Source organism: Nerophis ophidion, linkage group LG11, assembly GCF_033978795.1.
Source record: "Nerophis ophidion isolate RoL-2023_Sa linkage group LG11, RoL_Noph_v1.0, whole genome shotgun sequence".
Taxonomy (NCBI): Eukaryota; Metazoa; Chordata; class Actinopteri; order Syngnathiformes; family Syngnathidae; genus Nerophis; species Nerophis ophidion.
Window position 1 is genome coordinate 6,380,206 of NC_084621.1, and position 23,391 is coordinate 6,403,596.

The 23,391-nt window shown below is 41.4% G+C and overlaps 1 protein-coding gene across 6 annotated transcripts; it reads right to left on the bottom strand.

The window, feature by feature from the left end:
- Positions 1–1,973: 1,973 nt before the first annotated feature.
- LOC133561594 (protein rapunzel-like) lies at positions 1,974–22,795 on the bottom strand. 6 transcript variants are annotated; one of them, XM_061914983.1, is made up of 5 exons: positions 22,575–22,795; positions 21,437–21,521; positions 12,658–12,716; positions 9,377–9,445; positions 1,974–5,495 (listed from the first exon to the last, which is right to left on the bottom strand). In XM_061914983.1, exon 5 carries the CDS (start codon positions 5,482–5,484, stop codon positions 4,801–4,803), a length of 684 nt encoding a protein of 227 aa, XP_061770967.1. In that variant the 5' UTR covers positions 5,485–5,495; positions 9,377–9,445; positions 12,658–12,716; positions 21,437–21,521; positions 22,575–22,795; the 3' UTR covers positions 1,974–4,800. The 6 variants fall into 6 exon arrangements, with proteins under 6 accessions (XP_061770967.1, XP_061770969.1, XP_061770968.1 ...); XM_061914985.1 differs by lacking the exon at positions 21,437–21,521; XM_061914984.1 differs by lacking the exon at positions 9,377–9,445 and having other exon boundaries at positions 12,610–12,716.
- Between the last annotated feature and the right edge of the window lie 596 nt (positions 22,796–23,391).

Here is a 23,391-nt window from a genome sequence, read left to right on the forward strand (position 1 = left end):
GCACAAATCATTACGACTACAACATCCTCGGAAGAACCCACAAAAGGGCAAGGAAAACTCACACCCAGTGGGCAGGGAGAATTCACATCCAGTGGGACGCCAGTGACAATGCTGACTATGAGAAACCTTGGAGAGGACCTCAGATGTGGGCAACCCCCCCCCCTCTAGGGGACCGAAAGCAATGGATGTCGAGCGGGTCTAACATGATACTGTGAAAGTTCAATCCATAGTGGCTCCAAGACAGCAGTGAGAGTCCCGTCCACAGGAAACCATCTCAAGCGGATCAGCAGCGTAGAGATGTCCCCAACCGATACAGGCGAGCGGTCCATCCTGGGTCCCGACGAGCGGTCCATCCTGGGTCTCGACTCTGGACAGTCAGTACTTCATCCATGGTCATCGGACCGGACCCCCTCCACAAGGGAGGGGGGACATAGGAGAAAGAAAAGAAGCGGCAGATCAACTGGTCTAAAAAGGAGGTCTATTTAAAGGCTAGAGTATACAGATGAGTTTTAAGATGAGACTTAAATGCTTCTACTGAGGTGGCATCTCGAACTGTTACCGGGAGGGCATTCCAGAGTACTGGAGCCCGAACGGAAAACGCTCTATAGCCCGCAGACTTTTTTTGAGCTCTAGGAATCACTAATAAGCCGGAGTCTTTTGAACGCAGATTTCTTGCCGGGACATATGGTACAATACAATCGGCAAGATAGGATGGAGCTAGACCGTGTAGTATTTTATACGTAAGTAGTAAAACCTTAAAGTCACATCTTAAGTGCACAGGAAGCCAGTGCAGGTGAGCCAGTACAGGCGTAATGTGATCAAACTTTCTTGTTCTTGTCAAAAGTCTAGCAGCCACATTTTGTACCAACTGTAATCTTTTAATGCTAGACATGGGGAGACCCGAAAATAATACGTTACAGTAATCGAGACGAGACGTAACAAACGCATGGATAATGATCTCGGCGTCTTTAGAAGCTTTTGCAAAAAATGCTAGTCAAAGATCCTCCACCATGAAATTGTTGCTGTTCTAAAGAAGCTTTTGCAAAAACTGCAGGTCAAAGATCATCTACTTAATATGATCGTTGTGCTGTTTTTTGTTTTTTTAAGAATCTACTGCAAACAAAAAGCCAAGTCAAAGATCCTCTGAATGACCAAGAACACTTGGCTGTTCCTAAGGACCGACTGTTGGTCAAAGATCTCCTGCATAACATGTGAACGCTGCTGTTTTTAGGAACATGTTGAAACAAATGAATAGCCAAAGATCCTTTAGTTAATCAGAGCACAGACATTTCAAAGATCCTGTTTTTAAAAAGCCACTGCAAGTAACATTAAGTCAAAGACCCTCAGTCTATTCAATAAGAGAACTTTGCAGGTTTTATGAAACCACAAAGATTGTCTATATGACAGAAGCACCTAGTCGATCCTCTAGGTGACGACTGTACTGTGCTGAGGAATCTCTTTACAAAAGTAACTTTGTTGTATCGTAGATCATCTTTTAGTAGCCTAATGATGTATACTTATATTGTTGTTGGCTCCTGGAGAGAAGGACTGTATAAGAGAGGCCACTAGAGGGCGCACTGGTGGTTAGGTTGGCTCCTTGAGAGAATGACTGTATAAGAGAGGCCACTAGAGGGCGCACTGGTGGTTAGGTTGGCTCCTTGAGAGCATGACACTATAAGAGAGGCCACTAGAGGGCGCACTGGTGGTTAGGTTGGCTCCTTGAGAGCATGACACTATAAGAGAGGCCACTAGAGGGCGCACTGGTGGTTAGGTTGGCTCCTTGAGAGCATGACACTATAAGAGAGGCCACTAGAGGGCGCACTGAGAATAATTCCTGTGCAGTGTTTGCATCATGAAGATAGAACTTGTCTGGAACTTTCAAGATTTGAGGCGAACTTGCTGTGTTGTGCAGTAGAAATAAAGTATGCAAGACTTGTGTGGTGATGCGTTCAGGGACTAAGAGGACCAATCAATCAGTAGCGTTGGGATTTATTTCAAGCAGCGTTTCAAAAGAAGCGTAAAGAATAAGAAGACATAATGAACCTTTTTAGAGTAATCAAGATCCCAAACAGAACCCCACACATGATACAAATGTTGGAAGGGCACCTTTACCATGGCAACATGAAGTAACACAACAACAAAATCTAATGAATATAAACCCAAAATGCTAAAAAATGTAGTGCATGCTTAAAATAAGTGCACTTAGTAAAAAGACTGTCATATTCAAGACCCCATGACATCAAATGCCGATTCATCAAGAAAATATGTAAAAAAATAATAAAAGCAACAAGATTGTGCAGAAAGTGCAGATGTGGTGTTTGACCAACCCAAAGATGCTGGAAAGTAGTGTAACTCGGTTTAGTGTTAATGCAGCAAAGAAGACATTTAACCACTTTGTATGAAGGACATGACGCCCTCTAGTGGTCACCTGCTTGTTGACCTCAATCAATCATTCAATCAATCAATCCATGGTCAGGATGAAATGACGCCCTCTAGTGCTTGTTGGCGTGTATTAGCGCTGCACTGAAAGGACCAAAGGAGTAAAACTACAGCTTGTTTTCTGCCTCATTCCTGTGAGAATCCTGCGTGTGACTGAAGCATTAAGGCAGGGGTGTCACACAGTCCTGGAATATTACTGTAGGACAGTCCTGGAATATTACTGTAGGACAGTCCTGGAATATTACTGTAGGGCAGTCCTGGAATATTACTGTAGGGCAGTCCTGGAATATTACTGTAGGGCAGTCCTGGAATATTACTGTAGGGCAGTCCTGGAATATTACTGTAGGGCAGTCCTGGAATATTACCGTAGGGCAGTCCTGGAATATTACTGTAGGACAGTCCTGGAATATTACTGTAGGACAGTCCTGGAATATTACTGTAGGGCAGTCCTGGAATATTACTGTAGGGCAGTCCTGGAATATTACTGTAGGGCAGTCCTGGAATATTACCGTAGGACAGTCCTGGAATATTACCGTAGGGCAGTCCTGGAATATTACCGTAGGGCAGTCCTGGAATATTACCGTAGGGCAGTCCTGGAATATTACCGTAGGACAGTCCTGGAATATTACCGTAGGGCAGTCCTGGAATATTACCGTAGGGCAGTCCTGGAATATTACCGTAGGACAGTCCTGGAATATTACCGTAGGGCAGTCCTGGAATATTACCGTAGGGCAGTCCTGGAATATTACTGTAGGGCAGTCCTGGAATATTACTGTAGGGCAGTCCTGGAATATTACTGTAGGGCAGTCCTGGAATATTACTGTAGGACAGTCCTGGAATATTACTGTAGGGCAGTCCTGGAATATTACTGTAGGGCAGTCCTGGAATATTACTGTAGGACAGTCCTGGAATATTACTGTAGGACAGTCCTGGAATATTACTGTAGGACAGTCCTGGAATATTACTGTAGGACAGTCCTGAAATATTACTGTAGGGCAGTCCTGGAATATTACTGTAGGGCAGTCCTGGAATATTACTGTAGGGCAGTCCTGGAATATTACTGTAGGGCAGTCCTGGAATATTACTGTAGGGCAGTCCTGGAATATTACTGTAGGGCAGTCCTGGAATATTACTGTAGGGCAGTCCTGGAATATTACTGTAGGGCAGTCCTGGAATATTACTGTAGGACAGTCCTGGAATATTACTGTAGGGCAGTCCTGGAATATTACTGTAGGACAGTCCTGGAATATTACTGTAGGGCAGTCCTGGAATATTACTGTAGGGCAGTCCTGGAATATTACTGTAGGACAGTCCTGGAATATGGACTATCCAGGACTAGCTGCAGAGTGCTCCAACAACCATGAGCATCATCTTTGTCTTAGTGCATTCTTCAGGTGAGTCATGAGGCAGAAACTCCATGACATTGACATCAAATCATGATCTTGTTCCGACTTAATCGTTTGATATTTTTTCTCTTCAGTGCAAGTCTAATACTGGACTTTTCTGCTAGTGTACAGTGAATAATAAGCGTAAATAACTTCACTGAATTTTGAATGATATCCCCATCAGAAGCTAACTGCTCTCTTCTTCTAGCTCAGGGGTGTCCAAACTTTTTGACTTTGGGGCCGCATTGGGCTAAAACAATTTGGCCAGGGGCCCAAAGGGTGTAGAGTAGTTCATGTATATATATATATGTGTGTGTATATATATATATATATATATATATATATATATATATATACACACACGCACACATCATATTTGCATATACATGTTATGGATATATAATTATATATGTATATATATATAAATAAATGGACATTAAGAGTATGTGAAAGTTTGACTTCTACCAGACGACCTTAAAGATTTGTAATCGTTTAAAAATGATCAAGCAGCTAAAATGCGCAGGGAGTGTTTTGCATGTTTCCCATCATGCATTGCGGGGGATTTAAATGGGTGTCATTTTGGATTATGCCTTGGTACTTTGACATTTGTCAGCATATCCACAAAGTTCAGTGTTGTGTTGACTTTGTGTCTTAGTTTATGGGCCAGGTGTGGGAAAGGTGCTTTGGGTCATATATTAAAATGCTGTGCATGAACAATTCACAGATAGATATATAGATAGATATGAATCAACAAAGTACTATCTATTTATGAATTGTTCATGGTCATTAACATGATTTGCAAGATGGCGACAACATTGAAGCAATTACATTTCAAATGAAGCTCGGGCCAGATTCCTTAATGAACTGCTGACATGTCAAATGGACACGCCCACAAGCCGTTTGGACACGCCTGTTCTAGAACGTGATTGGCTGCCATTTTTTGAATGGGTCAAAAGGCCAAGTTGTAACAGAGACCTCAGTGACACCTGCTGAGCGCCTCCTGCATCTTCTCCTGAACACGCTCCATGTTGTCCACCCACTCCTCGCTGAGGCTGACGTCGTCGTCGCCGATGACGGCGGTGTAGCCCATGAGGGCGATGAGGCCGATGCAGAAGAGGTAGGTGAGGCGCGTGCACAGCTGCTCCATGATGAGGCGGTTGTGTCCAGAGTGCTTCAGGTAGACCTCCAGGATGGGCTTGCTGAAGAGCTTGCGCTTGCCCACCACGCCGTCGTAGAGCGTGTGCAGGTTCTGGTCGCCCAGGTCGTTGGCGTAGCTCTCGATAAAGTCCTCCTTCTTGCGCTCGCTGTGCTGCGGCTGCGCCTCCAGGAGCTCCATGTACTTCCTGAACTGGTTCTTCAGGTTCTCCTCCACGGGGCTGAACTGCCCGTCCAGGGTCTTCTTCTGGATCTCCACCAGCGCCCTGAAGCTGTTTTGCGAGAGCGTGTCCAGCGCCCGGTTGACCGAGCCGAACTCGCGCTTGAGCGTGCGGATGTCCTCATCGTCGATGTGGTGCAGCACCACGCGGATCAGCGAGCCCGCCACGCCGAATATGGGGTTGACCACGGCGGCGGCCGAGGAGATGCTGGCCACGCAATGCAGAACTCTGACCACGCCCTGCTTCACCTTGGCCTGGTCCTCCACGAGCTCCTCGTCCATCATGGCTGGCACCGCTGCAGCCAAAGCAAAACAAAGAAGTAGAAACAAACCAACGTTAATTCATCACAATCACGTCCCAATTTGGATTCTGATCAAAGAGTCCGTTCTTTTTAGATTCTCATTTGAGGAGTGGAGCTGGACATCAGGACCAAACTCCCACACCTCTTGGCTTCTATATTTATCCTGCACTATTCACACCTGCAGACTGAAAACACATACAAACATTTCAATATGTACACAACCTTGACCAGCCTGGTTACCTACTGGTCAGCAGGTACCTGCTTGGGCCTGGCCACTGGTCAGCAGGTACCTGCGTGGGAATGGCCACTGGTCAGCAGGTACCTGTGTGGGCCTGGCCACTGGTCAGCAGGTACCAGCGTGGGAATGGCCACTGGTCAGCAGGTACCTGTGTGGGCCTGGCCACTGGTCAGCAGGTACCTGCGTGGGCCTGGCCACTGGTCAGCAGGTACCTGCGTGGGCCTGGCCACTGGTCAGCAGGTACTTGCGTGGGCCTGGCCACTGGTCAGCAGGTACTTGCATGGGGATGGCCACTGGTTAGCAGGTACCTGAGTGGGGATGGCCACTGGTCAGCAGGTACCTGCGTGGGCCTGGCCACTGGTCAGCAGGTACCTGCGTGGGGATGGCCACTGGTCAGCAGGTACCTGCGTGGGGATGGCCACTGGTCAGCAGGTACCTGCGTGGGCCTGGCCACTGGTCAGCAGGTACCTGCGTGGGGATGGCCACTGGTCAGCAGGTACCTGTGTGGGCCTGGCCACTGGTCAGCAGGTACCTGCATGGGCCTGGCCACTGGTCAGCAGGTACTTGCGTGGGCCTGGCCACTGGTCAGCAGGTACTTGCGTGGGCCTGGCCACTGGTCAGCAGGTACTTGCATGGGGATGGCCACTGGTTAGCAGGTAACTGCGTGGGCCTGGCCACTGGTCAGCAGGTACCTGCGTGGGCCTGGCCACTGGTCAGCAGGTACCTGCGTGGGGATGGCCACTGGTCAGCAGGTACCTGCGTGGGGATGGCCACTGGTCAGCAGGTACCTGCGTGGGCCTGGCCACTGGTCAGCAGGTACCTGCGTGGGGATGGCCACTGGTCAGCAGGTACCTGCGTGGGCCAGGCCACTGGTCAGCAGGTACCTGGGTGGGGATGTCCACTGGTCAGCAGGTACCTGGGTGGGGATGTCCACTGGTCAGCAGGTACCTGTGTGGGCCTGGCCACTGGTCAGCAGGTACCTGCGTGGGCTTGACCACTGGTCAGCAGGTACCTGCGTGGGCTTGACCACTGGTCAGCAGGTACCTGTGTAGGCCTGGCCACTGGTCAGCAGGTACCTGCGTGGGCCAGGCCACTGGTCAGCAGGTACCTGGGTGGGGATGTCCACTGGTCAGCAGGTACCTGTGTGGGCCTGGCCACTGGTCAGCAGGTACCTGTGTGGGCCTGGCCACTGGTCAGCAGGTACCTGTGTGGGCCTGGCCACTGTTCAGCAGGTACCTGCGTGGGCTTGACCACTGGTCAGCAGGTACCTGTGTAGGCCTGGCCACTGGTCAGCAGGTACCTGCGTGGGGATGGCCACTGGTCAGCAGGTACCTGCGTGGGCTTGACCACTGGGGCCAAAGTGTCTGACCATTCCGAAGATTCCACCATTAAACCAAGGACATAGACTATCAGGTACCAGGCTCCAACAGGCCTGGATGATTATGGCCCAGAAATAATAATTACCATTATTTTGTTGGATTCTGTAATTGCGATGAATCATTAACTTGAAAACATGAGTATTCATTATACCAGCAAAACTCAACTTTAAATGTAGTTTTACAAAATGAATTAACATTAGTAATGACTAAACCACAACAAGTAAAATAATATTTGTAGTAACAACACATTTAAATTACAATATACAAAACAAAACACATTTTTCCTTTGTAATTGATTTTTACATATTTGACCACCATAAAGTGTGTGCTTTTGTGTCAAATCAAACGGAATTCAATGTTTGTTAATTAAATGCAAACATCCTCACATTCCTTGGTGCAATGTGGACCACTATACAAGGTCCAAGTATAACAACTATAAAATGTATCAATACAAGCCTTAAGTAGATTATGTTTGTGTAAGGTACTTTTTTGAAAACTATTTTGTTAGCAGAATCAAACAGGATGTGGTGCACAGTGCTATTATTGTGAAGGAGGAAGTGTGCTGTGCTGTCCTCAGCTTGACAAGTAAGGAGACAATTGGTTGACAATTGCTGTTGGTAGATGGATGATGTCGTTCACAACCACACCAGCAGATGAGATGTGTTCTTGCCAGCTTTAGCTTGGGAGTTTAGTCACGTCTCCACATTGTTTAGTTGTTTAGTTTAGTCACGTCTCCACATTGTTTAGTTGTTTAGTTTAGTCACGTCTCCACATTGTTTAGTTGTTTAGTTTAGTCACGTCTCCACATTGTTTAGTTGTTTAGTTTAGTCACGTCTCCACATTGTTTAGTTGTTTAGTTTAGTCACGTCTCCACATTGTTTAGTTGAGGACGGGGCGGTTGGGGATGAATGAGCGTTATTAAACACTTTTTCTCCTCACAATCACATTTCACCAACATTTACGTCAATTTCCCTGATTTTCTGCTTTTAACAGCAGATTTTGTTTTACTGGCCAATTATGTGACTCTGTTCAGATTAATCATGACTAATCATAAGAATATTTGTTAGATAAGGAGGTTTCTCTCCAGGGGGGGCAATAGACTACCGACTGTGGTGAGGTAGGCCGGCTTTGTCGCGTACGCTGAATGGCAATATAAGATATATAGATCAAAACAAAACACAAAACAGTCCTAGTTAGCTGAGATACTAAGTATGTCATTATTTTGACTGCTTTAAATGTAACTTACATATTGGCTTTCACTATGTAAAGCGTTCTGAGTCACAAGAGAAAAAGCGCTATATAAATATAATTCACTTCACAACTCACTTTGACTTAGTAAATATTGACTTACAAAATAATGAATAACTGAAAATAATTATGTACAGTAAATAAGCGTTTGAAAAAAGTTAAAAGTGGGGCCACATGCTGACATACTGTATGCTCAACTCATCATGCTTCATTTATTACAGCATTTGGGAAGCCTGTAGTTGATTTTTATTATGTAAATGTTCTATTTTTATCAACAAGTGATAGCAGGGACCCTGCCATTCAAAACTAGGCTGCTACATTACTGATTAATGTAACTATAGCTGAAAAAAATAGTACAATAGCAATTGGACAGACTATTCATCCCTGAACACCGTGGAGTTCATGTAGGCTTTATGATGCACTTACTTTATTATATACACTATCAGACAGAAACTCTTAATTTAACATAATGTCCTTTTTTGCTGCTTCAACAAAGAAAAATGTCAAGTGAAATAACTTAGTTGTTATTTGTAGGTCAAAAATGCATGTCTTTCTCTCAGACAGACACACACACACACACGCACGCGCACACACACACACACACACACACACACACACCGCAAAATGAGCTATAGTTATGCTAAAAGCTAATTAGTCTTCACCTCAAAGACTTTGAGAGAGCTGAGCTATCGCTTATATTTCTTGAACATTAACTGGCTCAGAGTGATGTTACTAGTAGTTGAATGGCAGGTATTTATTATCATTTGGAGAGAGTCCGCTGCATTATGCTCACCTGCTAAACACCTTTCTGCTAACCCGCACAGTCTCTCTTCTCTAACACAGTTACATGCGCTCTGAATACTCACTGCTGATCGGCTGTTACATGCGCTCTGAATACTCACTGCTGATTGGCTGTTACATGCGCTCTGAATACTGACTGCTGATTGGCTGTTACATGCGCTCTGAATACTCACTGCTGATTGGCTGTTACATGCGCTCTGAATACTCACTGCTGATTGGCTGTTACTGCTCTGCGTGGAACCAATCAGATGGTTGTGTGGGTGGGACAATGCTGGGTGCTGCAGAGGCAGAGGCGGTACGAAGCGTAGCAGCTTGTTAAGACTTCAGTTTAGCACCAAATGATAATATAAATACATTTAATAAAGTCAAATACAAATAAGGCAACAAAAGAAGTGCATTGATCTGATCAGCAGAGGAGAAGACTTCTCAAGGCCAAGATCAGGTGTGCAGCATCTAAAGCAGTCAGACACTGTCTGGCCATGTAATGCAGGACAAACATGACTTTGATGTTTACATGTCACTTAGTTACCAACAGGCTGATGGTGGAGATTGCCTTCCGGCTCAGAGGGGATGGAAAATGCGTCATTCATTCAAAGTGATCACATGTGCTTATGTTTCTGTGGTATTTGATGATGTAGCCACTTAGCTAGAATTGAGCGCTAAGTGTTGTGAAGTCAATAATGGAAAACATGCAAATTGTTTCCCAGGTATCACAGAGAACTGGTTTTCAATTGCCATCCCTACTTGTGACGCATGCAGACACAGGAAATGTAAAAATGGATCTGAATATGATTTCAGATGGCAGTCAATGAAGCCACACCAGGCCTTTAAATAAATAAATAAATAAATAAATGGGTTTTACTTGTATAGCGCTTTTCTACCTTCAAGGTACTCAAAGCGCTTTGACACTACTTCCACATTTACCCATTCACACACACATTCACACACAGATGGAGGGAGCTGCCATGCAAGGCGCCAACCAGCACCCATCAGGAGCAAGGGTGAAGTGTCTTGCTCAGGACACAACGGACGTGACGAGGTTGGTACTAGGTGGGATTTGAACCAGTGACCCTTGGGTTGCGCACGGCCACTCTCCCACTGCGCCACGCCGTCCCTTATGGAACATCAGTAGTAATTTTTCTTGATTAAGATTAATTTTAGAATTTTGAAGACATGTTTTAAATAGGTTAAAATCCAATCTGCATTTTGTTAGAATATATAACAAATTGGACAAAGCAATATTTCTAACAAAGATATATCATTATTTCTTCTATATTTTCCAGAACAAATATTTTAAAATAAATTCAAAAGACTTTGAAGTAAGAATTAAATTTGATTCTAAAGATTTTCTAGATTTGCCAGAATATTTTTGGGGGAATTTTAATCATAACAAGTTTAAAGAAAGATTTCACAAATATTCTTCGTCGAAAAAAGAGAAGCTAAAAATGAAGAATCAAATTAAAATGTATTTATTATTCTTTCCAAAAAAAAAATAAAAACATTTCTTGAACATTGATTAAAATTGGCAGGAAAGAAGAGGAAGGAATTTAAAAAGTAAAAAGGTATATGTGTTTAAAAATCATTTTTACGGTTGTATCTTTTCTCTTTAAAATTGTCTTTCTGTAAGTTATAAGAAGCAAAGTAAAAAAAATAAATGAATTTATTCAAACAAGTGAAGACCAAGTCTTTAAAATATTTTCTTGGATTTACAAATTCTTTTTGAGTTGTGTCTCTCTTAGAATTAAAAATGTCGAGCAAAGCGAGACCAGCTTTCTAGTAAATAAATCAAATAAAAATAAAAAAATAGAGGCAGCTCACTGGTAAGTGCTGCTATTTGAGCTATTTTTAGAACAGGCCAGCGGGCGACTCATCTGGTCCTTACGGGTCTAGAAGTGTTATTTCCTAGCAAACAAATTAGTCTATTATTATGCAATCAATATTTTAAAATCTTTTAATTTAAAATCCAATTAAACCCAATTCATATTACTTTATTCCACTGTGAGCTGATACTTTTTTACATTTGGAACCGTGCGGCTTATAACACGGTGCGGCTAAGTTATGGATTTTTCTTTTCTAACGGTCATAATGTTTTGAGTCCAGCAAATCGTTTCTTTTGGGCGAGTTTGCTCACTGCAGATGCTGCGGTTTGACAATCTACTTCCTGTTTCATGCCAAAGAATATTCGCCCACAGCGTTTCTGCTTGAAAGGATTTTTCATTCGTCACTCCAAGCAACGTTTGTAAGTTTTACAATACAACTAAAACTACTCATACTTACTAAAGTGTCCCATTTGGGATGCCTGTAGGAGTGTTTTCATGCATATTTGTACCTGCTATTGTTTTGTAATCAAGCCAGCTTTGTTAGCTTTTGCAACTACGCTAACACGTCTACAAGTGTCTGTGTTAGTATTATTCACTTACAATGGCATTCTTTTTGTATTGTTTCACTTTAAAAAATTGTCACTGTGGAGTTTTTGAGTCTGTTCAGCTGATTGGACAGCTAGCCTCCACAGCTAGTGGGTCCATGAAGACATCCGTCTAGCTTGATCAGCCGTTTTACTGCCATGTTACAGACACCACTTGGAAACAATAAACGTAAAAATATTTACAAAATATTTGGTACCAGTGCAGCTAATATATGTAAAATGATTTTTTTCTTCATAAAATGTGGTGGGTGTGGCTTAAATACTGTTTTTTGATTGATTGAAACCTGTATTAGTAGATTGCACATTACAGTACATATTGTGTACAATTGACCACTAAATGGTAACACCCCAATAAGTTTTTCAACTTGTTCAAGTCGGGGTCCACCTTCATCAATTCATGGTGTGCTTAATAGCCCTGAAAATATTATATATACAGTATATATATATGTGCATATATATATATATATATATATATATATATATATATATATATATATATATATATATGTGTGTGTGTGTGTGTGTGTATAAATAAATAGTTTTTATAATCTCATAGCATGCTAAGAGTTTCTTCGGCTGCAATCAATTAAATTTGTTTGTTCACAGCTTGTTTTTATAGAAATGTATAGATATGAAAAATAATGCATGCTTCAGAACATTATAGAAGAAAAATTACACAACTATTGGTCTTGTCTGTAATATTCAAGAATAATCCATGAAATATAGATAGCCAAACGTGTTTTTTTATTAAACTGTAACCTAGAAAACGATTTTAAAAAGTAATGCATCCTCTATTATATTCGACTTTGTCCCCAAAATATGTATCTTTTATCACATTGGAATAATCAGCAAATGTATTGATGGGATTTTATAATAAGTTAGATTGAATGTTGTTTAACCATATTTAACTCCTCATATCAAAGTGACCTCCACATATTTCATTTTTCAACATGAGGCCATCGGTGGACAAACTTTGTCACGTTGCTAAGGTCGCGGAGAAAAAACATTTGAACGCACGCTTTCACGGATGCTTCGCCCGCACGTGACGGCTGCTCAAGTGCTTACGTCTTTTCCTGGAGAGCTCCCCACGGGAATTGAAAAGGTGTCCTGGATCGGCCGTAGGGCTGCAAAGACACACAAAAGCGTTAGTTAGACCATGACAGCCATCAGCGCTCCCGGCGAGCAGCAATCAAGCGGAAGCGCGGCCATTTAGGCTGCAGTGTGCAGCAAGGAAGGAGTTAACAGTTTCCAGCACCAGGCTGCTGTCGGTGCTGCTCGCTGCGTGGGAGCTAGCAGCTAGCTCGCGAGCAGCAGCTAACAGGCGAAGAAGGACTCAGTAAGCAAACGCAGCCTGAACTGGGACACTGGTTTTGTTACGTCATCTCTCCTGAACATTACCAGTCTCAGCAGCCATGTCCACTAGAGGGGGCACAAGGGACTCTCCCATTTCAGCACCACATCTGTGGACTGACAGCGCTTCAACTTAACCCTTTAGTTGCTGACCCACCTCCAATTGCACACTTGAGAACAGAAGCACGACTTTTGCAAGTTGGTCTCAAAGGCTGGCTGTTTTCTTGCTTTTGGAACGCTCATTAGCAAGCTAAAACTGTGCAGTAGTAATGTACTTTGTGTGTTTGTTTTCACAACTGTGCCGTAGTAATGGACTTTGTGTGTTTGTTTACACAACTGTGCCGTAGTAATGTACTTTGTGTGTTTGTTTATACAACTGTGCCGTAGTAATGTACTTTGTGTGTTTGTTTATACAACTGTGCTGTAGTAATGTACTTTGTGTTCTTGTTTACACAACTGTGCCGTAGTAATGTACTTTGTGTGTTTGTTTACACAACTGTAGTAGTAATGTACTTTGTGTGTTTGTTTACACAACTGTGCAGTAGTAATGTACTTTGTGTGTTTGTTTACACAACTGTGCCGTAGTAATGTACTTTGTGTTTGTTTACACAACTGTGCCGTAGTAATGTACTTTGTGTTTGTTTACACAACTGTGCCGTAGTAATGTACTTTGTGTTTGTTTACACAACTGTGCCATAGTAATGTACTATGTGTGTGTTTTTTTTTTACACCACTGTGCTGTAGTAATGTACTTTGTGTTCTTGTTTACACAACTGTGCCGTAGTAATGTACTTTGTGTGTTTGTTTACACAACTGTAGTAGTAATGTACTTTGTGTGTTTGTTTTCACAACTGTGCAGTAGTAATGTACTTTGTGTGTTTGTTTACACAACTGTGCCGTAGTAATGTACTTTGTGTGTTTGTTTACACAACTGTGCCGTAGTAATGTACTTTGTGTTTGTTTACACAACTGTGCCATAGTAATGTACTTTGTGTTCTTGTTTACACAACTGTGCCGTAGTAATGTACTTTGTGTGTTTGTTTACACAATTGTGCAGTAGTAATGTACTTTGTGTTCTTGTTTACACAATTGTGCAGTAGTAATGTACTTTGTGTTCTTGTTTACACAACTGTGCCGTAGTAATGTACTTTGTGTGTTTGTTTATACAACTGTGCTGTAGTAATGTACTTTGTGTTCTTGTTTACACAACTGTGCCGTAGTAATGTACTTTGTGTTTGTTTACACAACTGTAGTAGTAATGTACTTTGTGTGTTTGTTTACACAACTGTGCAGTAGTAATGTACTTTGTGTGTTTGTTTACACAACTGTAGTAGTAATGTACTTTGTGTGTTTGTTTACACAACTGTGCCGTAGTAATGTACTTTGTGTTTGTTTACACAACTGTGCCGTAGTAATGTACTATGTGTTTTTTTTTACACCACTGTGCTGTAGTAATGTACTTTGTGTTCTTGTTTACACAACTGTGCCGTAGTAATGTACTTTGTGTTTGTTTACACAACTGTAGTAGTAATGTACTGTGTGTTTGTTTACACAACTGTGCCGTAGTAATGTACTTTGTGTGTTTGTTTACACCACTGTGCTGTAGTAATGTACTTTGTGTTCTTGTTTACACAACTGTGCCGTAGTAATGTACTATGTGTTTGTTTACACAACTGTAGTAGTAATGTACTTTGTGTGTTTGTTTACACAACTGTGCAGTAGTAATGTACTTTGTGTGTTTGTTTACACAACTGTAGTAGTAATGTACTTTGTGTGTTTGTTTTCACAACTGTGCAGTAGTAATGTACTTTGTGTGTTTGTTTACACAACTGTGCCGTAGTAATGTACTTTGTGTGTTTGTTTACACAACTGTGCCGTAGTAATGTACTTTGTGTTTGTTTACACAACTGTGCCGTAGTAATGTACTTTGTGTTCTTGTTTACACAACTGTGCCGTAGTAATGTACTTTGTGTGTTTGTTTACACAATTGTGCAGTAGTAATGTACTTTGTGTTCTTGTTTACACAACTGTGCCGTAGTAATGTACTTTGTGTTTTTGTTTACACAACTGTGCTGTAGTAATGTACTATGTGTGTTTGTTTACACCACTGTGCCATAGTAATGTACTTTGTGTGTTTGTTTACACAACTGTAGTAGTAATGTACTTTATGTGTTTGTTTACATAACTGTAGTAGTAATGTACTTTGTGTGTTTGTTTACACCACTGTGCTGTAGTAATGTACTTTGTGTTTTTGCTTACACAACTGTGCTGTAGTAATGTACATTGTGTGTTTGTTTACATAACTGTAGTAGTAATGTACTATGTGTGTTTGTTTACACAACTGTGCCGTAGTAATGTACTTTGTGTGTTTGTTTACACCACTGTGCTGTAGTAATGTACTTTGTGTTTTTGTTTACACAACTGTGCTGTAGTAATGTACTTTGTTTACATAACTGTAGTAGTAATGTACTATGTGTGTTTGTTTACACAACTGTGCCGTAGTAATGTACTTTGTGTGTTTGTTTACACCACTGTGCTGTAGTAATGTACTTTGTGTTTTTGTTTACACAACTGTGCTGTAGTAATGTACTTTGTGTGTTTGTTTACATAACTGTAGTAGTAATGTACTTTGTGTGTTTGTTTACACAACTGTGCCGTAGTAATGTATTTTGTGTGTTTGTTTACATAACTGTAGTAGTAATGTACTTTGTGTGTTTGTTTACACAGGAGTGGAGGATGTGTTCCAGTGCTGCATAATTCAAGATGACTGCTATTTAAGGTCAGTTTATAAGATAGGATTTTGTATGAAATGTGTATTCTTAGCAGTGTAATTTAGAACAGTGATTGTCCAGGGTGTAAGCCGCCTTCCGCCCAAATGCAGCTGAGATAGGCTCCAGCACCCCCCACGACCTCAAAAGGGCCAAGCGGTAGGAAATGGATGGATGGATGGATTGTCAAACTGTGATACGTGGGCACCCTCTAGTGGTGTGCCAAATAATTAAATATTGGAATGACGTGACTGAGCAGTTATCAGTGTTACTGTTCAAACAGTGTGTAATGTTACAGTAGCCAAAAATGCCAAATATACTTGTTGAATAAAACTTCTGCCTTGATTTTAACAAAAAGTTAGGCCTACTCCGCTACTGGAGAGCCAAGTGGTTTGTGAGGTGGATTGACAAGCAGTGGTCTAGAAGCTAAGTTCATTCATTTAGGAAGGACTTATTTGAAGCAGACTGGAATGAGGTGTATGTGGGAGAGGCAAATGCTGCATATGAGGCTTTTCTTAATATTTATTTATCATTGTATGAAATACATTGTCCGAATGTATGGAAACAAAGACACAGCTACAATATAAAGCCTTGGATTATTAAGGGACTACAGAATGCTTGTAAAAAGAAAAACAAACTTTATAGAGACTTTATAAAAGTAAGAACAAATGATGCTGAAACGAAATATAAGGTTTACAAAAACAAATTGATAACAATAATGAGACAAGCTAAAAAAGACTATTACAATAACTTACTAGAAAACAACAAAAACAATATTAAAGGAACCTGGAATATTCTGAACAAGGTAATAGGTAAAACATCGGGGCCTACAAACCCACCAAGCTATTTTATAAATGAGGATAATAAGATGATAACAAATATGAAAGAAGTAGCAAATGGATTCAATTCTTTTTTTGTGAATGTTGGACCCAAATTGGCAGAGAGTATTGAAGAACATAAAGATATACAGAGTGGATGGAGAGGGGGAAGCAAAGTGCTACAGTCCATGCTTTTAGGAGATATTAGTGAAAATGAAATTCTATCGGTTGTAACAAAACTGAAAAATAAGGCATCAACAGACAGTGATGGTATTGACATGATAATTGTAAAAAAGACTATTGACTGTATCATCAAACCTCTATGTTATGTTTTTAATCTCTCTTTTCAAACAGGGACTTTTCCAAATAGAATGAAGGTAGCAAAAGTAATTCCACTCTATAAAACGGGAGATAAACATATATTTACTAATTACAGACCAGTGTCACTGCTGTCACAATTTTCTAAAATAATTGAAAAAATATTTGTAGAAAAATTAGACAGTTTTATTGAGAAGAACATGCTGTTGAGTGAGAGCCAGTATGGATTCCGAACTAATAGATCCACTGCTTCAGCTGTAATGAATATAATGGAGGATATAGCAACAGAAACTGATAATAGGAAATACACTATCGGTGTGTTTATTGATCTTAAAAAAGCATTTGACACAATAGATCATTCTATATTATTGTCCAAGTTGCATTCACTTGGTGTGAGAGGAGTAGTTTTAGAATGGCTAAGAAGTTATTTAGATAATAGACAAGAGTTTGTGGATTTTTTGGGTAATACATCTGAACAAATGAGGATTGAATGTGGAATTCCACAAGGTTCAGTTTTGGGACCTAAATTGTTTATTTTGTATATTAACGATATATGTGAGGTATCAAAGTCATTGAAATTTGTTTTATTTGCGGACGACACCAACTTTTATAGTTCGGGACATGACTTAAAAGCGTTATTGATACTTATTGAACAGGAAATGATTAAACTTAAGAGATGGTTTGATGTCAACAAATTATCATTAAATGTAAAAAAAACAAAGTTTATGATTTTTGGTAAGAGGAAAAGAGAGGACACCATCAAACTGTCGATAGATGGAATTGATATTGAAAGGGTTTCTGAACTTAGATTTTTAGGAGTGATACTGGATGGCGGTCTGACATGGAAATCTCATATTGCACATGTACGAAAAAAGATGTCTAAGAGTATTTTTATATTAAACAAGGTAAAATATATGTTAGATTATAGAGCAATGCGCATATTGTATTGTGCACTTATATTGCCATATATCAGCTACTGTGTGGAAGTGTGGGGGAACACATATAAGAGTAACATAAAGGCATTGTATCAATTACAGAAAAGAGCTATAAGGATTATTCATAAAGTATATTACTTAGAACACACTAACATTTTATTTATTAACTCTGGACTATTGAAACTACAGGAGCTAGTAAAGCTACAGACATTGTGTGTCATGTTTAAGGCTAGAAGTAAAACATTACCAGCAAATTTACAAAAAATGTTTGTCATCACTTCTGAGAATACAGAGCATAGAAGAAAAGGTCATTTCAAACAACAATATTCAAGGACAACTTTAAAGCAAATGTGTACATCAGTGGTGGGGGTAAAATTGTGGAATTCTCTTTACAACGAGATAAAAAACTGTAAAAATATATTCCAATTGAAAAAAATATATAAAGATAGAACGATAAGATCATATGGACAGACATAAGTGTTTACATTTTGTTTTTTATTTATTATTTTACTTATTTTTTGTCTGGTTTGGTATTTGCTCTGTATCATTCCGTGAGGTGTATATTATATTATTACTATTATTTTCTTGGTTTGGTTTATACTTTATGAAGTTTTGCACTTGTTGTGTTTTTCTTGTGTTTTTTGTTTTTGATTGTTTCATCACATTTGGATATATGTGTCGGCTTAAATGATATTCATGAAGTAAGATAAATGTATTATGTCAAAGGGGGCAGGAAATTATAAGATTTTCTTCATCCTGCTCCTTCTCAGGAATTGTGTGAATTTAAATTGTATAATTGTGATATAATTATTTATCGTTCTAAATGCACATCAATGAATGAGATAAATAAAAATGAAATGAAATGAAATGAAATCTAACATCTACCTGCAAGTTTAAATGGCCACATTCATGCACATTAAGTGTGTATCAGGACCTCCTTCACACAAATCACAGGCTGTGGGAGTTTCTCCCCAACATTTATTTACTGTACATATGTTTGAGAGCATTCTTCACAGGTCACTTCTATGTCAGAACAAAACAAAGCAGCAGCTTAGACTCCAACCAGGAAGTGAAGAGCTGCTTTATTCATTAAATCCACCAATAGTACAACATCGGATTTTTTTGCATTTATTTATCTGTCTATTCTATAATAAGGCCAGCTACAAACCCATTTGGTTTAAAAGCCAAAGCAGCCCACCAGGAAGTGTAATTCTAACAGGAAGTGAAGACTTAGACTTCCTTTTATTGTCATTCACATTTGAACTTTACAGTACAGATAAGAACAACATTTTGTTGCATTCGCTCCTGCTAGTGCAGGATAAAAGAGCAATAAGGTGCAGATATAAATAAATAGATCACTGGACAGACAAATATATTGCACTTTTGCATATGCATCCACGTTTATGTTATATTGTTTTTTTATATTCCGGCCACTTCATCCATTTTTGGGGGGAATTGAAGGGATAATTATCAATCAATCAATCAATGTTTACTTATATAGCCCTAAATCACTAGTGTCAAGAGTCTTACGGCCTGGTGTTTCTGGGGGGAGGGGGGGGGGTTCTGCAGATTTTCTGAGCTCTGGTCAGGCAGCGGCTTTTTGCCTTTTGGAAGAGCTGATTTAGGAAATCCACCAATAGTACTAGCAACATTTTATTTTTGTGCATTTATTTATCCGTCTATTCTATAATAAGGCCAGCTACAAACCCCATCCATCCATTTCCCACCACTTATACCGGGGGGGTTTTAAACCCAATTGGTTTAAAAGCCAAAGCAGCCAACCATGAAGTGAAGACCTGCTTTATTTATCAAATCAAGTGTCAATCAAGCAGGAAGTGATGAAATCCACCAATAGTACTAACAACATGTACATGTTTATAGTAGAAGATGTTTGCTTGCCAAACAGGAAGTGATGAAATCTACCAATAGTACTAACAACATGTACATGTTTATAGTAGAAGATGTTTGCTTGCCAAACAGGAAGTGATTAAATCCACCAATAGTACTAACAACATGTACATGTTTATAGTAGAAGATGTTTGCTTGCCAAACAGGAAGTGATGAGATCCACCAATATTACTAACAACATGGACATGTTTATAGTAGATGTTTGCTTGCCAAACAGGAAGTGATGAGATCCACCAATAGTACTAACAACATGTACATGTTTCTAGTAGAAGATGTTTGCTTGCCAAACAGGAAGTGATGAAATCCACCAATAGTACTAACAACATGTACATGTTTATAGTAGAAGATGTTTGCTTGCCAAACAGGAAGTGATGAAATCCACCAATATTACTAACAACATGTACATGTTTATAGTAGAAGATGTTTGCTTGCCAAACAGGAAGTGATGAGATCCACCAATAGTACTAACAACATGTACATGTTTATAGTAGAAGATGTTTGCTTGCCAAAAAGGAAGTGATGAGATCCACCAATAGTACTAACATGTACATGTTTGTAGTAGAAGATGTTTGCTTGCCAAACAGGAAGTGATGAGATCCACCAATAGTACTAACAACATGTACATGTTTATAGTAGAATATGTTTGCTTGCCAAACAGGAAGTGATGAAATCCACCAATAGTACTAACAACATGTACATGTTTATAGTAGAAGATGTTTGCTTGCCAAACAGGAAGTGATGAGATCCACCAATAGTACTAACAACATGGACATGTTTATAGTAGATGTTTGCTTGCCAAACAGGAAGTGATGAAATCCACCAATAGTACTAACATGTACATGTTTCTAGTAGAAGATGTTTGCTTGCCAAACAGGAAGTGATGAAATCCACCAATAGTACTAACAACATGTAATTGTTTATAGTAGAAGATGTTTGCTTGCCAAACAAGAAGTGATGAAATCCACCAATAGTACTAACAACATGTACATGTTTATAGTAGAAGATGTTTGCTTGCCAAACAGGAAGTGACGAGATCCACCAATAGTACTAACATGTACATGTTTGTAGTAGAAGATGTTTGCTTGCCAAACAGGAAGTGATGAGATCCACCAATAGTACTAACAACATGGACATGTTTATAGTAGAAGATGTTTGCTTGCCAAACAGGAAGTGAGGAGCTGCTCTCACCTGCCACCCAGAAGCCGGCGGCCATCTTGGAAGTTAGAAATGGCCCAGCTAGGCTAAGCTAATTAGAACAATAACCGTGTAATCTAATCAAGTGTGCCTTAAAAGAGATCCTTTAACACTTGTATGGACTTTTTAACGCGATGTGAAGGTTTTATTTGGGCGTGGGCGTGCAGTGTGGTGATAGGAGGCCGGGACAAAGAAACACCCTGGGGGCTGACAAAGTGGGACAAACGCTGACAATCAACAATAAAAACATGTTCCGCTCGAATTGAATATTTGCGGATGTTTTGAAGTGGCCAGACATCCTCCGTCAGTGCCAGGAGGCCCGTGAAGGCGGCTCCCTGCCTGCCTGCCTGCCTCCTGCCCCGCTTTGGCTCCCTCTAGCCGCCCTGAGAGTGCGCGCAGCAGCCCGGCCTCAGCCTGCTCTCACAGCCCAATAAGTCAGCAAATACACCTGAAAACTCTCCTTTGCTTGCCTCAACGCAGACTGTGTCGTCTGGACTCGGGATTTAAGCCATGTTGGGCGGCATTGGGGTGAGAAGAAGCCATGAAGTCCTACCTTAGCTGCCTGCTTGCACCCAAAGAAGTCTTCTCTCCAGCGGCCAACCTCGACTGTCTCACGGCCTCCTTCTTCCCAGCAAGCCCTGCACAGGACACGTCCATGTTGCTTCAACGTGGGGGGGTGACGACATTACAATATACCATGATTTAAAGACCCACAGAGGGCCCCCAAGCCCTTCAAATCAACATATGGCTTCAAATTAACCCAAGGTCTAAAATGCCATGTCAAAAAAGCAGGTTGTAGGCCGAAATATGAGCACAATTCTCTTCACATTTACACGAATCTCCCCCTTTAATTTGAATTTCTTGTGCTCCATCCTGCAGTCCAACACTTGGAACCAAGACTCCATTGTCAGCTGCGCTCCAAGAAGACTTTTAAACAGACACTAAACCCCTGCAGCCTCTTTCAAGACGCAACAAACACTCCATTCATCACATTTCTCAGCCAAATAGACGTGTTTTCTTTTAGTTTGAACATTCAAATTCACATTTCAAGCGAGAAAAAAGTGCCACGCAAAGGATGCTAACGCAGCCTCTGCAGCAGCAGCGCAGGTGCGCTCGGAGACAAGTGCAGCCACCCAGCGGCCCACATACTGTCAAACAAGACATTTCTAGTCCAAAACTGTTACATTTGGGCAAATCCGCTGGAAGATTAGACGTCACACTTCAGAATATGACGTCACGTCTCACCCGCCTGCGCGCCACCGTTGCGCAAATGGCACCGCAGCTTCCGACAAAATATGGTCGTTACGCGCTCAGACTGTTTGGATAATACGTGAAATGCAATTAAATGGCTGCTGGGGGATCTTTTAACATGCGCAAGAGCCGTGAATAATGAGACATAAAGGAGCCTTTCAACACACACGGCCAGTGCGCGCCGCCTGCAGAGGAGCGCTCCTTCTTGTCCGCGCGCGAAAAGACATCAATCTCCTGCTGTGCGACACACACAGACACGGCCAACAACAGACACTCAGCCCGGCCAGTAACACACACTCAGCCCGGCCACTCGATAAATCCTCCGCCGGAGAGAAGAGAATCCAGCGGTGGTTGCATGGAAGTAAATATGTTGCCCTAAAGAAGTCAAATAACGCAGCTGTGCTTCTCCTCCTGCAGCAAAGCGGCGCAGAAGCTCTCACCTCGAGCAGAAAAAAGCTCAATCTTGCTCCGTCCACGCGTGGAAAGACCCGACGAGTGCGATTGTGGCCTAAAAAGCCCCCCAGCATGGCAGCCTTCCTCCTCAGCAGCAGGGCGCCCCCTGTCGGCGCACTACACCGCAGCCAGAGTGGACGAGATACAAGAACTCAAGTCTTTGGAGACTTTCTGCTGTCTGCAGACTAGTGCTGGTCATGTTGTGCCTCTGCAGCTGTCTACTGGATCTTATTACACGTCTGATGCAAGCAAACCAGCAGCTGCCACCGTGCAGCAGACCTTTTAAGCCCAGTGTGTGTGTGTGTGTGTGTGTGTGTGTGTGTGTGTGTGTGTGTGTCGTCTGCTTCAAACGGTCCCTGCAGTCCATGATCCAGCATACTTGCTGGCCACTAGGGTTGATCCCGTAACGCAGCACCTCTCCCGAAAACCTCCTGGGACAAATTTTCTCCCGAAATTCCGGCGGCGCTGGAGGCCACGGCCCCTCCAGCTCCATGCGGACCTGAGTGACGTGTCGACAGCCTGTTTTCACGTCCGCTTTGCTACAATATTAACGTCCTCGCAGCGCGGTAACAACACACAACAACAGCAGTCACGTTTTTTTCTACCATAAAGCAGTTCGTGTGCCGTAAACAGCAATGTTGTGACACTCTTAAACAAGACCATACTGCCATCTACTGTACATGCAAATGGTTAGAAAAATAGTGACAGAGAATAGAACAAGGATGGAATATTCAACCTTTAACTCAACAATGAGTAGATGAGTGTTATTTGTGTATATGTGTGAATAAATGAACACTGAAATTC